Consider the following 16,860-nt stretch of genomic DNA (forward strand, 5'->3'; position numbering starts at 1 on the left):
ATATATAAAGAACCCAAAATGACAGTAATAATACGTTATTCTATAGATGACAAAATGGCACGCTGAAATTTTTGGTGAAAGTTAGGTTTTACTTTAGCTAAATAAACTTTTTGATTTAAAATATCACAGTATCAACAAACCGATACACACAATGGTATTTTTTGCTATCCATGATAGATGGCACTAAGTAGCGTGCCCACTCTGCTAGTCAAGTTTAAAATTTGATTGAGAATCCTTCCCTTCTCTCTCAAAGTCTATCTTCGGCCATGAAGCCTAATATAGACCAAAACATGTTTTACTGTGAATAAAGAACATTATTTTTTTAGAGAATATACAGGCATTCATTTTTTCAAGGACGTTAGATGCCACCCGCTTAAAGTAATAACTTTTGAGTACCTAGAGTGTCTAATTCTAGATAACGGAAAAATCGATTTAGACATACCTCAAAAAAAAAATAAATTAAACAATAATTAATATTATGTAATAAATAAAACTATTTAAAGCTAATAGAAATGGTAAATGAAAATGGTAACTAATAAAACAATGCTAGAAAATAATTAATACTACCAAAAAAAGTAAAGTAAATTAACGTGAATATCTCCAAGGAAGATTGTAGTGAAAACAATGTTGTATAGAAACAAAATTAAAGAAATTAAAAGAATAACTAAACAAGAAAGTCTAATACCAAAATGGAAATAAAATGATTGGAATATTTTGGACATATTGTAAGGAGGAATGAAAACAAGTTAACGAAGAAATTAAGAAAAGCTTTAAAACTACACATAATACTTGGACTGCTGGATAAGAGACAACCTAATGAGAACAAGAATAAAAATGGCAAGCGCAACTTTGCTTAAGATAAATACTTTGCTAAATGACTGCCCTTACAGAATTTGCACAACGTTAAATTTTGTCAAATGCTACATATACTTACTCTGTCTTTGTATATGGTGTAGATGCTTTGAAAACTGGCTGGAAAAGACCTTGAGGCCATCGAAATATGGATATACTGACGTATGCTTAGGACATCTTAAATAAATCATGTTACTAATGATAAAGTTTTGAAAAGAATGAAAAAAATACAGAGATTTGTTAACATTATTCAAGACAAAACCACACCGGACCTAGAACATAGGCACATAGAACATAGCCTGTTTATTACAAGACATCGATAATTGGATACGACTTAATTCACACAGACACCCAAAAACGACACAAAACCGCTCATAGTTCGCTGAGATTGCTATTAGCACGTGAAAAAGGAGAATTGATTCTACCTTTAAGTTGTCACCATTTTTTAAAATATTACACGTTTTAATAACTTAGACAAGTTTGTCGTTATCCCAAGTTAATAAAAAAAATAAAGTCTAAGATTTGAATGTTTCATCCTCCCTGATAAATTAAATTTATGTCTTTAAATTAGACAACCTTTATAACAACTAAGTTGCAAGGCCACCGGGGTGTAATCTGGCTCGCGTCCGTAAAAGAATTTTATACGTGCACCCTGGCTAATGCTAAATGAGCTAGCGCGACAGTTAGCGACTAGTCTATCTCTTAAAGATCTCCTTGTCATCGATATACATGGAAACAGTTACAAAAACTAGTACTTCTCAGAACTATATGACAAGAAGCATTGGACCAATTCTCCGAATATGCCAACTAAATATAGAGGCACTTAGTAGATCAATGTGTGAGGTACTATCTAAAATCCTGCTAGAAAATAACATTGACGTAGCTACCATTCAAGAAAGTCATGTAGGTGATGAAACTGATATAAAATGTAGGGACAAAGTACCAGGATATGAAATTCTTGGTGTAACATATCACCATATATACGGCTGTATAACATACATCCGCAGCAACATAGAAAATGCCTATCTAGTGGACACCAGTACCAATGGAAACATTCAAATCATTACAGTAATAATCGAGGAACTTACAATTGCTAATATATACAAGTCCCCAGAAACCCAGTGGCCTCCAGAAGTATTCCCTCATCTTTGTCATCCGGCAGTTTATATGGGAGATTTAAATAGCCACCATACGATGTGGAAATATCACAGCAATGACCAGAACGGCGAAGCACTTGTAGAGTGGGCAGAAGAAAACAACCTTAGTCTAATATTTAATGCAAAAGACACGGGAACATTTAGATCCGCAGCGTGAAGAAAGGAATACAACCCAGATCTCTGTTTCTCAACCCAAAACTCTCAAAATTAACCTGTCAATATAACAAGAAAAGTCTTGAAGAATATTTCACACAGCCAACATTGCCCAATAATATATGAAGTAGGTATCCAGGTCCCGATAGTCCGATCCACTCCTAGAACAAGATGGAATTTCCAGAAGGCAGACTGGCAAAAATTCTCCATTGAACTTGATAAAGTTATAAGATGGATTCCAGCCACACCGGAACGGAAAGCTACGATAGATTTGTAGGTTAAGTGATACAAACTGCAAAAAAGTATATACCAAGAGGTTACCGCAAAGAGTATATCCCAGGCTGGAATAATGAATGTGAAGAACTCTACAATGACTATATAGAGAATGGTGACCCAGATGTAGCTAATGACCTATTGCAAACATTAAATGAAGCCCGGAGAGATAAATCGATAAAAACAACGGAGAAAATGGACTTTAAAAGATTGAGCAGACAATCTTAGAACCTACTTAGAAAGCTAGGGGAAGTGCCCCGCCCGTTAGAAAACTCCACTTTTTATCTTCCGATCAAATATCTAGCAGAATAGTGACCCTATCAAGGGCTCCATGTGACAAAGAACATACAAAATATATAAAAAAGGAACTCAATAACTTGCGTCAAACAGCTGGACATAACCCAAGGTTCTCCCACGAATTCACCAACAAAGAAATAACATCAGCCCTCCGAGACATGAAAACTGGCGCCTGGTTTTGATAGGATACATCCTGAGTTTCTACTACAATGTGGTCAAAGGACGAGAAAATGGTTGGCTGCGTTCTATTCACTAATGCTTAGAACTGGAAACATACCAAAAGCTTTTAAAAAGAGCAAAATAATTGCTGTTTTAAAACCCAATAAACCCTACGATAAAGTTGAAAGCTACCGTCCAATAGCACTTCTCAGCTGCTGCTATAAACTGCTGAAACGACTTATCCTAAACCGAATAGGCCCACAAATTCTTGAAAATATCCCACTCGAAAAAGCAGGTTTCATACCTAATCGAAGCTGCGCAGATCAGGTCCTAAGTCTAACTACGCATATAGAAGCAGGCTTCCAAAAGCAACAAAAGACGACTGTAGTCTTTGTGGATTTGACAGCTGCCTACGACATATTTTGGAAGGAGAGACTCCTCTATAAACTAATCAAACTAATCTCATGCCAAAGAATATTGCAACTAATAAACAACATGCTCTCTGATCGATACTTCCAGGTAATCCACGGTAATGACATAAGCAAATAGAGGAAATTAAATACTGGACTACCCCAAGGATCAGTCCTTGCTTCGATGCTCCGATTGAAGTTACTCAAAACATGCTAACAAACGACCTCAACAAACTATATGAATAAGCTTCACCTCAATAACAAACAGGCAAACCAAAAATTAGAGGTCAAAATGAGAAATGTAGCACTACCCTACCAACCCTACCCAAAATATATGGGGGTTACCTTGGAAAGGATTCTCTCGTTTAAAAAACATCTACAAATAACTGCACAAAAAATAAGTAGTAGAAGTAACCTTATCCAGAATCTTTGTAGTACCAACTGGGGTGCATCTGCGGACACACTACGAACATCTGTGCTAAGTTTGTTTTATTCTGTGACAGAGTACTGTGCACCGGTCTGGCTAAATAGTCGTCATGTGAAAATAGTTGATACGTAGCTTAATATAGCTATGAGAATGATTAGCGGCTGCATCAAGACTACTCCACTATATTGGCTTCCGATCTTTAGCCATATTCCTCCGCCTATCCTACGAAGACAAAAGGCCTTGATAACGGAGTATTCGAAAGTAAATAGCAACTTGCAACTATCAATCGATGAAGACATCCCGAGTTCAGCAGCAAACCGACTCCTATCCAGAAAACTACCCATAAGAACAGCCCAACAGCTAACAGCAGATGATTTCAATGTTACCTCCAGATGGCGCACGCTGTAGACTGAGGAAGCGCCACCTGAAGTATCCAACCTTATTGACGTAGTCCAAAAGCCTGATGGCTTCGACCAGCCACAAAACATATGGAAGAGCCTAAACCGAATTAGAACGGGACATGCATTATGCGCACACAACCTATGATGATGATGATGATAGTGTGTTTGGCATGGAAACTAGTCCTTTTGCCACAGATTTTTAAATGATTTATGTTATGTTTATCAATTAAAAACTTGATTGTACTAAATTTATATTATATATCCGGATGCATATAAGTGATTACATATGAGTTCGTATATAGATTTCTGGTTCAATGACAGTAGGTGGGTTATGTTTACTGGAAGTTGCACATTACTTTTAACTAGGTTTTCATAAAACGTAGATGAGAGTGCTTTATTTTTAATACATCCAAACAGGATGTGATTAACATCACACTGGGAAATATTATCGCATAAACACTTTCCTGATTCTATAATGTTTAATCTAGCCAGGTGAGCAGGAACAGCACCGTGACTAGTTTTTAATCTTGTGATAGTTGCTGCTGATCGTTTAGATATATTATAATGGAATATGTGTGGTAATTCTGTTAAGGATGGTAACGTAGGATGGATCTTGTAATAATGATTATTTGAAGTATTCGCCAATATTTTCCATCTGTCTTGCCAGTTAAAATTTATTTTTTTAGTATAAAAATTGATTAGGTCTGATACTGTGTAAATATGTTCTTGTATACCTGAATGAGTAGAATCCTTAGCGAGCTCGTCTACTATTTCATTACCTTTTATCCCGGAGTGACTTTTTGCCCAAATAAATGTTATATCTTTGTTTCTCATTTTTTGTTTAATGTCACATATCAGCTCACATGTTTTATGGTTTAACTCAGTATTATTAAGTCCACTAAGAATTGACTTAGAGTCTGAGATGATCACAGCATCTTGCAAATTTGCGTGCTCTAGCCAATCCAGAGCATTCCTAATAGCTACCGCTTCTGCAGTGTAAATAGAGCAATGTGGAGGAAGCTTTATTTTAAGTGATTTGTTTTTGGAAGGAATATACACTGCAGACCCTACTTTCCCATCGTTCAGTTTAGAGCCATCTGTGTAAATTATAGTTTTATTAGTATATTTACTCAATATGGAGTTCAACAGCTTGTTATTTATTTGATGTGAATCTGAATATTTCGGAAATATAATATTTAATTTTTTGAAGATTGTATTAAATTCTAATTTATAAGATGGTTTAATATAATTTGTTGAAAGTGTAACCGGTAAATCATTGGTTTCCAGAAAGGCATCTGCTAATGGTGGTGAATTTTTTATTCTCCAATAATTGTTTACTAGATTTTGAATGGATAATTCATACAGCATACTTAGTAGGCCACTTGTTCTAGCCCTTAATTTTAATACATATTTTGTTGCTAATAAATTTCTACGATATTCTAATGGCATTTCATTACTTTCAGCAAGTAACAGGGGGCATGGTGTTGATTTCATAGCACCCAAAGTTAATCTCAAACTTTTAAACTGAATACGATCTATTTTTAGTAAATGTGTTTTGCTTGCTGATCCGTATAACACACATCCGTAATCCAAAATTGATCGCACGTAGGTCCTGTAAAACATCAATGCAACTTTGGGATCAGCACCCCATTTCCTGCAAGTGACACATTTAAGAAGATTAATGCCTTTCTCACATCTTTTTTTTACATATTGGACATGTTTAGACCATAGTAATTTGGGGTCTAGGATTATACCAAGATATTTATACTCAGTGACAACGGGTATATCATATCCTGACAGGTGTAGACTATCAGGCGTACGTAACCTATGTCTTGTAAATATCATAATGGCAGATTTTTCTAGGGATATAGTAAGTTCGTGGTCTTTAGTCCAATTATCTACTAGTTTCATGATGTGTTCCAGGACCTTCACACAATCGTCATATGAATCACGGACGGAGTAAATACATATATCATCGGCGTACTGTATACATTTTATGGAATCAACAAAAATGTCGTGTATACTTGCCGAAAATATGTTGAAGAGAATTGGGCTTAATACAGACCCCTGTGGTAATCCTGTATGAGTTATTCGTGGACCATATAACTGATTACTTAGGTCTCTGATATATAAAGTTCGGTTGCTAAAAAGATTAACTATATTAGCGGATAAATTTGTAGACAACCCCAGTTTGCATAACTTTGAATGCATTGCTGTTAGATTAACACAATCGTAAGCGCCTTTAAGGTCTAGAAAGAAACATGCTAAATATTTATTTTTTGAAAAATTTAGTTGGATATCTGTTGTTAAGTGACTTATTGCATCTAGTGTTCCCAGACCAGATCGAAATCCGTATTGAGTGCTTGGCAAAAGATTATAGTGTTCGACTGTCCAGTTAAGACGATTTTTGATAATTCTTTCGAAAGTTTTTGTTATACAAGACAATAGAGAAATGGGTCGATAAGACGATGAGAGAGTTTTGTCTTTGTTGGGTTTTATAAAAAGACATATAATTGTTTCTTTCATTTTGTCAATGTAATTTCCTTTCAAAAGCCAATCATTAAATATTTTTAATAAATGATTTTTTGCCTTATCAGGAAGGTGGTTAATTATGGAATAAGTAATATAATCTTTCCCGGGCGCAGTAGATTTTGATATTTTAATAGCTGCATCCAGTTCTTGGATGTTTATTGGATTTTCTAGTAATTTAAATTTACTGGAATTGCATATTGATACGTGTTTTAATTGGTCTTGAACGTATGGTGGAGCGAACTTGTCAAGTAACTCTTCTATTAGCTCTGTTGAGATTGGTTGTGTCTTTGAATGATAATTTTTGTTAGCCATTTTATTAACAAATTTCCATATTTTGTTGAGCGGTGTATTTTTATTGATAGTATTTACAAAGTTGATCCAAGATGTTTTTTGTTTTTTCATAAAAGCAACTTTGCATTTGGCTTGGATGTGTTTAAATTTTAGATAATTTTCAAGATTTGAGACAATATTATACTCTCGAAAAGCTTTTTTTCGACACGATATTAAATTTTTACATTCGTCGTCCCACCATACGGGAAGACCGGATTTTGGTTGAAATGATTTTTGAGTAATCATAGCAGAGTCTGCAGCTTCGCTAATTGTTTTTATTAAGTTATTAAACATTTCCAAAGATGTAACATTTATAGAATGAGTGTCTAGAAGACATTTTTCTAAGTAATTTTCAAATATAGACCAGTTCGCTGAAGACTCTTTCCATTTTGTGGAGGTATGGATTGTTCTTGGGGAATATTTCAAATCTAGGGTGATTTGGATAGGGATGTGGATTGTACCTAGTGAGTCATTTAGAGGATTCCAGGTAGTAAAGCCTGTTAAATGAGGAGATACTAATGTTAAGTCTATCATTGAAGGACGTTCGTTTGGTCTGGATATTTTGGTTGGTCTTCCGACATTGAGTAAAATTAGATTAGTATTGTCTAAAGCGTCAGCTAAAATATTACCTTGTGCACTATCCTGTATGGAACCCCACCTACAGTGATGACTATTAAAGTCGCCCCCAATTAAAACTCTGCCTTTAATTTGTCCAAATAAATTTTCCCAATCTTTGGATGTGACATATATTTTAGGAGGTTTGTAAACACATACTATTGATAATTTAACTTGTTCTAGAAAAACACCGCAAACCTCTATATTTGGATTATAATTTGTTTTGAATTTTATATCTGAAAAGGAAATGTTGTTTGCAACTAAAATAGCAACGCCTCCATAGCCATCACGTCGATCAACTCTAACATTATTAAAACCTTTAATATATAAATTTTTATTTTGTGACAACCAAGTTTCGTTCAGAAGAATAACATCAATTGTATGACTTTCTAGAAAATTAAGCAAATTAGTCTTTTGTTTTATAATAGATTGGCAGTTCCACTGAAGAATATTAAGTGTTCTATGATTCCCCATCACTATCGTTGTCTGATAAACAAGAAAGTATATTTCTGATTTCATTTTGAGTGACTTTTTGGAATTTAACTGAGACTAGTTTGGGGTCAACTTGTTTAATTATTCTTTCTAAAGCAAATGGAATTTCTTGTAGAATTTGTAATTGTATTTTTTCTTTATATGCTATAAACTCATTACGATATGGGTTAGGAATTATAGGATGTGACACTGATTTTGTTTTAGAAGTTGAAGGAAATTGTAAGGCAGTTTTACATTGAGTCGGGGATATGGCTTTTCGTTTAAGAGGATTAGAAGTTTGTTTAGGTTTAGGAACGAATGAATTGTTTACTGTACGGTCATTTGCCGCAGTCGGGAGTTGGGGAAAGTTATTTAAGTTACTAAGCAATTCAAATTTATTATGTGTCGTGATTTTGGCATAGGATGGATTTTTTGCTAAAAACTCAGCTTCTTTAAATGTAGTATTCTCAATCGCCATTATTTTTTTAATATTATATTGATGTTGATAAGCTGGGCATTGTTTCGTTAGAGTCGTATGATCGTTTGTTTTACAGTGAAGACAATATTGTGAGTTACTACAACGGGAGTTGTCTTCGTGTTCTTTGCCACAATTTTTGCATAAGCTGAAAGTGGACTTACACTGTCTGAGAGTATGACCAAATTTAAAACAATTTAAACACTGTACCACAGGGTATATGTATTGTTCAACTTGAAACCTTACCAAATCTAACGTAATATATTGAGGAATATTATTTCCTTCAAATGTTAAAATTACCATTTGCCTAGGAACAAAAATAGTTTCATTATCTGAATCAATAAGTTTTCTTTTCATACGTCTTACCTCGGTTATTTTTTGGTCGGAAATAATATTATTCATCATATAATTTTCGTCCAAAAAAGTATCAACTTGTCTAATTATTCCTTTTTTGTGATTAAAAAAATTCGGAATGTAAGCAATAAATTTGTTAGAAATAATTATGTCGTGATTGACTAAACTATTTGCACAAGTGTAAGAATTAAAAATTACTTTCACTTTATTTCTACCGACGAGTTTAATATCGACAACATCTTTCTTAAAAAAGTTATTAATGAATAAATAATGACCTACTCGGACTGGTGATAAACGTTTAATATTTGGGTCTATGGACTCGACAAAAACAAAAAACGGGCCTTTATCAGAGGATTTATACCTATTATTTAAATCAAAACGGGCACTTACTGCCTCCATATTTTCACCTTTATCAGGGGGTGGCTTTTCGCCACCCGAAGAATCATCCATTTTTAAATATAAAGAACAATCCTACCTTGTTTTATTATTCCTTACTGTTTAAAAAACTAAACTTTAACTGCTTAGAAATTGAAAACTAATTAGCACTTAATTGATGTGGACACTATCGATGTGGACACTATCGATGCCAGCACACAACTGCACACAACCTATATAAATGGAGAAACAGCCTACCTCTAGCTGCGACTGTGGAGCTCCAGATCAAACCATCTAACACATAGTGGAGACATGGGAATTAAGGGCATATCGAGGGGACCCAAAAGACTTTTTCAAAACTACGCCTGCAAGCCTTGAATGGATAGCTCAACTTGACTTAAAGATATAACCTTATCTGTTTGTATTATCTTACGTTTTTTACAATTACTACTGTATTTACTCCATGTATTGAGCCATACGCTAAATAAATAATGCAAGGCCACCAATTTTAACGCCTTTTACGATTTAAAGAAAATAATAGAGCATTTAAAATTTTTAGATTTCAGTTATGCAGCCAAAAAAGAAAAAATGATTCCATTAAAGAACCAGCTGAAACGTGTTTAGAGGTTGCAAACACTGAACAAAATGAAGACCAGGAACAAGAAACTGCAATTGACAATGAGTAAGTGTTACATAATTATTCTCTCTTCATATATTACCTTTTTTTTTACTGAAAGTTAGGACCAATAGTAGCTAATCAATCCATATCTTCAGTTCTGCTTGTTACGATATACGATATTAATTCTTTTTTTATAACCTTTATTAGATTAGGGAATTTTTGTAATAATTCTTTTTGAGATGTATTAGCAGCAATTTTATTTACCAAACTAATTTTATTTGAAGAGTTAACAAAATTTTTTTTCTTTCTAGTTCAACTTTGTAAGATATTTTCTCATTTTTAGCAGCTCTTGATAATAATTGTAAACACAATTGAAAGCTCGAGATAATAAATAGTTAACCAATAGCCCCTTTTATTGACTCCAACCCATCCAAAACATTTATATATTTTTTCCAAACGAGTCACAAGTACTTCTTTTATATATATATATATATATATATATATATATACATATATATATATATATATTTATATATATATATATATTATATATATATATATATATATATATATATATATATCTAAATATACTGTTTCCCTATATACACTATCAATGATCGATATGGAATGCTTAGGACGTTAGATGAACTGATGATGCCCATTGAACAGTGGGCGAAACGTATTCAATAAAAAGATAAAGTAGCACAACTCTTTTCTTTTTTAATCTCCAAATTGACCGAAAAATTCCCATTCACTTACGAGTGCACATTTTTTATATTAAATTAAACGGTCATATTCCTTAAAGATGTCTTCATGTACAGAGGGATTCTATGCTAAGACTAAGCGCATCTATGGAGAAACTACAGTGAAGAAACTCAAGAGATGGACAAATTTAGTTGAAAAGTTAGCTACAGCGGAAGCAAGAAGAACTTTCTTATTAGAATGTAGGAGAACACGGAAGATTCCCAGATTTATCATTGATTGTACTTCTACAATTCTTTCTTCTACCACGGGGACCATTAGTCCCACTATTCAACACCTGAGTCAATCACTTAACAGGCAGGCGAGGGCACGATTGCTTAATTTTCATATTTCGAAGGTTCATTCAGACATTAAATTCATTACTAATCAAATTTAAAATATCACTGAGTTCTTAGACCAGGTTCTTCCTGTCCCTTTACTTGACACTTTTGAGACTTCTTTACACAGAAAATTCAATTTCTATTACCAGAAATCAATCTTACGCCTTCAAAAGAAGTTAGATAATTTAGATACCCCGGAGTTTCACAAAATTCCTTTTAATCCTAAATGGATTAAAAATCTTTCCAATGTTGATGTTCCTCAAGACATTCTTAAACTTTTATCTTTGGGACCAAAATTTGGCCTTCAACCATCTTTCAAGGATTATTTCGTTAATAGGATTCTTGCTGATGTTGAGAATATTTTGTCATATGCAGATGACTCAGACCTTTTATCCCTTAGGTCTTATTCCAATAACATTTTATTGAATTATACCAAACGTCCTAAGCATTCCATATCGATCATTGATAGTGTATATAGGGAAACAGTATCTTTTTTAAAAAATCACCCAAACCTTTTGGTCCTCACTAGCGATAAATATATATATAAATATATATATATATATATATATATATATATATATATATATATATATATATATATATATATATATATACAATATATTATATTTAGTCAAAAATATTTTTCTCATATATTTTTATAGGATATGCATTGACACTGGAAACCAACTACTAGTTTTAGAATTCCCCTTAATTGAGTTTGCTGTAGAACTACCTCATTTTAAAACAAATAATACAGCTATGGTTACTTATTCACGACCGAGACTACCACACGAAGATCTCGAGGAAGTGCTGATCATCAAAGAGAGTATTTTGGATTTATATTTATCACACATACAATTTGTTCAGCATCCATTATTTAGCATCGAACATATATTCGCTCAGATACTTTCAGATTATTATAAAGATTTTTTACTTATGGAAGAGAAAAACACCATAAACAAATTGAAGCAACAGTTAAATGAGCTACGAGAAAAACGAAATAAACTGGATGATCTTATGGCTATTAATAAAATCAATAAAGTTATTAAAAAAATAAGAACAAAATATTTTGAAGAAAACAAAAAGTATAAAGATACTATTTTTATAATACTTGAGGCTTGGAAAACCATAAAAAAGATAAGACAATTACAAGGATATTCGAATACACCCATTAAACTTTTAATCAAAAAAGAGGCAAGTAATACGGAGGAACAGCGAGAACATTATCAAAATATGTTTGATGCTACTTTGCAAGAACTTCAACATCAACAAATAAATGAATATGCTAGTGATATTGAGGAAAAGAACAGCACTACAGAAAATCAAGACGAAAAAAATGAGAGCAGAGTTGATGAAATATCTGAAGAAAAAACTAGGGGCAGTTCAAAAGAAATGTCTAAGGTAAGAACGTTAAATTTCTTTTGGTGCAATTAAGTATTGTAGTATTGTCAACAGATCAATAAAAACAATTTGTCTTTGACCTAATTTTTACTAAAACTCTAAGAGTCATCTACGGTGACGTCTTATTATATCTAGGGGAGAGTTGCCAATATTGTACCACTTAACATATTTCGAATTTTAATTTGAATAGTATAGGGTGAGTTAACCAGTAATTGACCAGCAACCAGTAATTGACCAAAGATAACTCTAAAGCTAAAAATAAGATACCTGTAAATCTTAACGTCTATATAATAGGTTTCCTGTGTTGTTTTTTCGGCTAGTAGATGGTGCCGTAATACTACTACGTTATTTATATAGAGCGCGTCGAGAGGGCGTAACTAATTGACTTATCAATTTTCAGTTATAGTGTGTGACTTATAATAAGCATGGTAAGTGAACAGTTCTATTTAGATCTGTAATCATCGAAAAGACATATACAAACAACGGCGTTAAATGGATTCTAATCAAAATTAGATATAGATCATAAAAGGTTTTTGATAGTATTTTAATATATTTTCAAGTTTTTTTCGGAAAAAATCGAGTGGTTAATTATGAAAATGAAAATTATACCAATTATCTAGTAAATCACTTATTGGTCAATTACTAGATTTCGGCAATAGTGACTATTTCCCATCTTTTTTGCTCTTACAGTGCACACCATTCATTATTTGAGTTCTTTGTCTTATTAAAATTGCAAATGTAAAATGGAACCTATTTTCCATAATAAAAAATTATTCAGTTTGAACGTACACAATATTTTTATTTACATTTTAGGCAAGAAAAAATTTGGGTTCCAAGTTGGATCAGGTCTTCAATTCTTTTTTCCTCACAAATTATACAAAACCACTTATTAACACATATCTCTAAAACAACGTCAGGTTGATTCAAGCTTGATATGGCATTTAAAAGAACAGACATTGTAGGATTTTCACATTTCAAGTTTTTCTTGACAGCTTCTTTGTTCCTTTTAAGACCAGTTTTACCTTACAGTTTTATTTTTGGAGCACTTCAAGTCTCCTCAGCTTCAGTAATCAAGCCAGCTACGTGAAGTTATGTAACACATAATCGCGAAACATAACGGGGGGATCCACATAATCCGTGGTTGATCTATCCAAAGACTGCACGCGATGGGGCGTATGCCTAGGCAATTATAGAATTATTGAACTGTGCTCTCTAGCATGGAAAATTGCTTTAAGATTTTTGGAGTTAGTTGTGTGTCCATCCAGTACCAAAAGAACTTTTTTTGACTGTTGGATATCAATGTCGAAATACTAAAACTAATTGCAGATAACGAAAGTAAAAGCCTAGACTTAATAACAGCACTAGTTAATAAGATATATTATGACACAGGTAAAATACCAACAGACTGGCTAAAATTAACATTCGTAGCATTACCAAAAAAATCACAATTGGGAACTTTTTGCTTTAAATGTGTTAACGCAACGATGCAGAGATATGAATGTAGATGTATATGCATGTTTTATTGACTATCGAAAAGCATTTGACTGCGTTAACCATCAAAAGATGATAGAAATTCTGAGAACAACTGGAGTTGACGAACAAGACTTGCGAATTATCTCAGAACTATACTGGCACCAAACGGTAAAAACTGAAATAAAGCACACAACATCCGAAGATATACAAATCCGACGAGTAGTGAGACAGGGTTGGGTCTTAATCACCGCTACTGTTTAATTTATATTCGAAGTCTATATTCAGAGAAGCATTAGACGAGGTCCAAGGCGGAATTAAGATCAACAGAATCAGCATAGACAACATCAGATATGCCGATAATACCGTTTTAATAGCAAGCAACGCACAAAAACTACAAAATATAATAAATGCGGTAGTTCACCACAACGAAATGTTGGGTTTATATCTAAACGTTTCCAAAACTAAAACTTTAGTATTTCCAAAGACAACAATAAACGTACTGTGTGCCAAGGGTCAAATTATAGAACAGGTAAATTCCATAAAATATTTGGGAGAAAATATCAATAGTCAGTGTAATGCAAAAAAAGAAATCCTATCAAGAATCGAACAAGAAAGAAAAGCATTCATGAGCTTGAAAACGTTTTTTACAAGATCAGACCTTAGTCTGCAGCTTAGAATCCGAATGATCAGATGTTACGTTTTTTCTGTCTCACTTCATGGCTGTGAAAGTTGGACAATGGACTTTGAAATAGAAAAAAAAATAGATGGCTTTGAGATTTATATATACAGACGAATGTTGAGAATTCCTTGGGTACAAAGAGTTATTAATGTTGAGGTACTTCGTCGCATGTGTAAACAAACAGAATTACTAAGAATAATCAAAGAGAGGAAAATGCAATACTTGGGTCATATGTTGAGAGGCGAAAGATACGAATTACTAGTTATACTAGAAGGAAAAACAGGGCAAAAGATTAGTAAGAAGACACCAGAACTCGTGGTTGAAAGTCCTGAGGAGATGGTTCGACCGCTCATCCGCAGAAATCTTTCGCGCAGCAGTTTTCAAAACTACAATTGCCATTTGGATTGCCAACTTTCGAAAAGAGACGGCGCGTTTAGGAAAAGATCTTAATTTCAGACTTCAGCAGAACTTTAAATAAAATGTTTATATTCTATCTCAGGGTTCCTCTTTGAGAACTGAAATTCCTTTGCCCTATATTAGTGTACAGACATACAACAGGAGCAGAAGGATATAAAAAAAATAAAAGTTATTAAAAAAAATCTAATATATGGATGAAATACATTTCAAGCTGATTATAGCACATATTAAAACCAAAACCAAATGTAGATATCGCTTTGTCCCTATTCAGACAATTGAGAAAATATAGAACCCAAACTCAATCCGCTTTACTAAATGACCTTTATTATTTATCTGAACTTATCCAAACAAAACAAACTTTATAAATTTACTTATTTACAGTTTCGCTTCAAAAACTTCTCTTTCTCTAATGGTGTTCTAAAAATGACCTAAACCTTCTTGTCGATTCCCTCGTTAACCTTCTTTCTTGTATCTGCTTCCAAAAATCGAATCTCGATATCTCGTCCTACCCAAAAGTTCTGTTTCCGTTGAATTCTAGATTCTCCGGATGTAATGATAAATTTTGTTGTGCTTTCAAATGCTATTGTCTTTAAATGCTTGACTCCTCTTTATCAGCATACAGAAAAGCCACCTCTGCTTCTACTTTCTTTAAAAACAAATACTTTCAAAAAACAAACTTACTTTCTTTTTTAGCACAAGTTAATCTTTTTCACCGTTAAAAACAACTTTCTTTTTCTATCTTTCTTTCTACTTTCGATGTTATATTTCCGACGGCCAGAAACAGATCACCGTCTACTCTATTTTTAAAAACACACCAAACATAATACTTACCTTTCTACTATTTTTTTAAACCAATCATATCTTAGCATTCTCTTCTCTGTCCACCGGGTTCGAAGACAAGGGTCGTAGTTGGCCAGATTATATACCCCCCTAGTAAGGTAACTCCCATAAAAAGTTTTGGAAGAGAGAGTTTCTAGCGCCAAATACGGACGGGTCGAAACTAATTTCATTTGGCGGCAAATTCAAAAAATATGCTCTGAATTTTAGGCGCCAAAATTCAAAAAGTATGCTTTGAATGAAAGTCAATCTAGTCATAAATAAGAAATAAAAACTTATTTTATGGCAAAAAATATATTCTCTCTGTCCAAAAATATAGTATACACTTACACATTTTTATATATAAATGTATAACATAATATTTGATACACAGAGAGTATATATTATGGTACAGGAAATGTTTTATTTAATATTTTATGATTATATCTGTTTTTTATTACATTAACAAACCAAAGTCCCAAAAACAACAAAATAAAACACAGACATCCTGACACTGGTTTATTTGCAGAATTTTCTTTGGTAAAATATTGGCAACAAATGTCCTCATCCTCATTCCTTGAGCCCTTGTTAAGGTGTGGGTTGAGACACTCTAAATATTGTTAGCTTGCTGTCTCCATTGGTTGTAATTCTCTACCAGATGGACAACTTCATGAAGGGATTTTTCCACAAATCTTCATTCAATCTTCCCATCGTATTGAAGATCTTCCCTTTGATATACAAATATAGATACCTCTATATTCATTAGTAATGGTTTGTTGTATGTTCCATACCTTCTAAAATACTCTGCCTTAAAGTACCATCTGTAGATAATAAAGTGTAAACTCCAGCACTTCTGCGATCTTGCTCTTCAGGATCATCACAAATCAGCATGTAACTCTATGTAACTATTACTCAGAAGTAGAAGATCTATGAAAATCTAAAATAATGAAATATTATTAAAATTAAAAATGTACGACTTTTTTTTATAAAATAAGGCCAATTTTAGGAATGCAATTATAAAGAGTTGAGAGTTGTAATGATTTTAAAATATATATAGTATATAAATATAACACTAATGTGGGTTAAGATTTA

General features: G+C 33.0%; 1 protein-coding gene across 2 annotated transcripts in view; it reads left to right on the forward strand.

Annotated features, from left to right (window-relative positions):
• The window catches only part of Cc2d2a (Coiled-coil and C2 domain containing 2A), a 104,852-nt gene that overhangs the window by 26,321 nt on the left and 61,671 nt on the right, over positions 1 to 16,860 (forward strand). For both annotated transcript variants that reach the window (XM_072526847.1, XM_072526849.1), the window contains exons 5-6: positions 9,841 to 9,963; positions 11,645 to 12,383. In XM_072526847.1, coding sequence (XP_072382948.1) covers positions 9,841 to 9,963; positions 11,645 to 12,383 — 862 coding nt within the window. The remainder of the gene's footprint in view (positions 1 to 9,840; positions 9,964 to 11,644; positions 12,384 to 16,860) is intronic.

This window comes from Diabrotica undecimpunctata, chromosome 3 (genome assembly GCF_040954645.1).
Source record: "Diabrotica undecimpunctata isolate CICGRU chromosome 3, icDiaUnde3, whole genome shotgun sequence".
Lineage (NCBI taxonomy): Eukaryota > Metazoa > Arthropoda > Insecta > Coleoptera > Chrysomelidae > Diabrotica > Diabrotica undecimpunctata.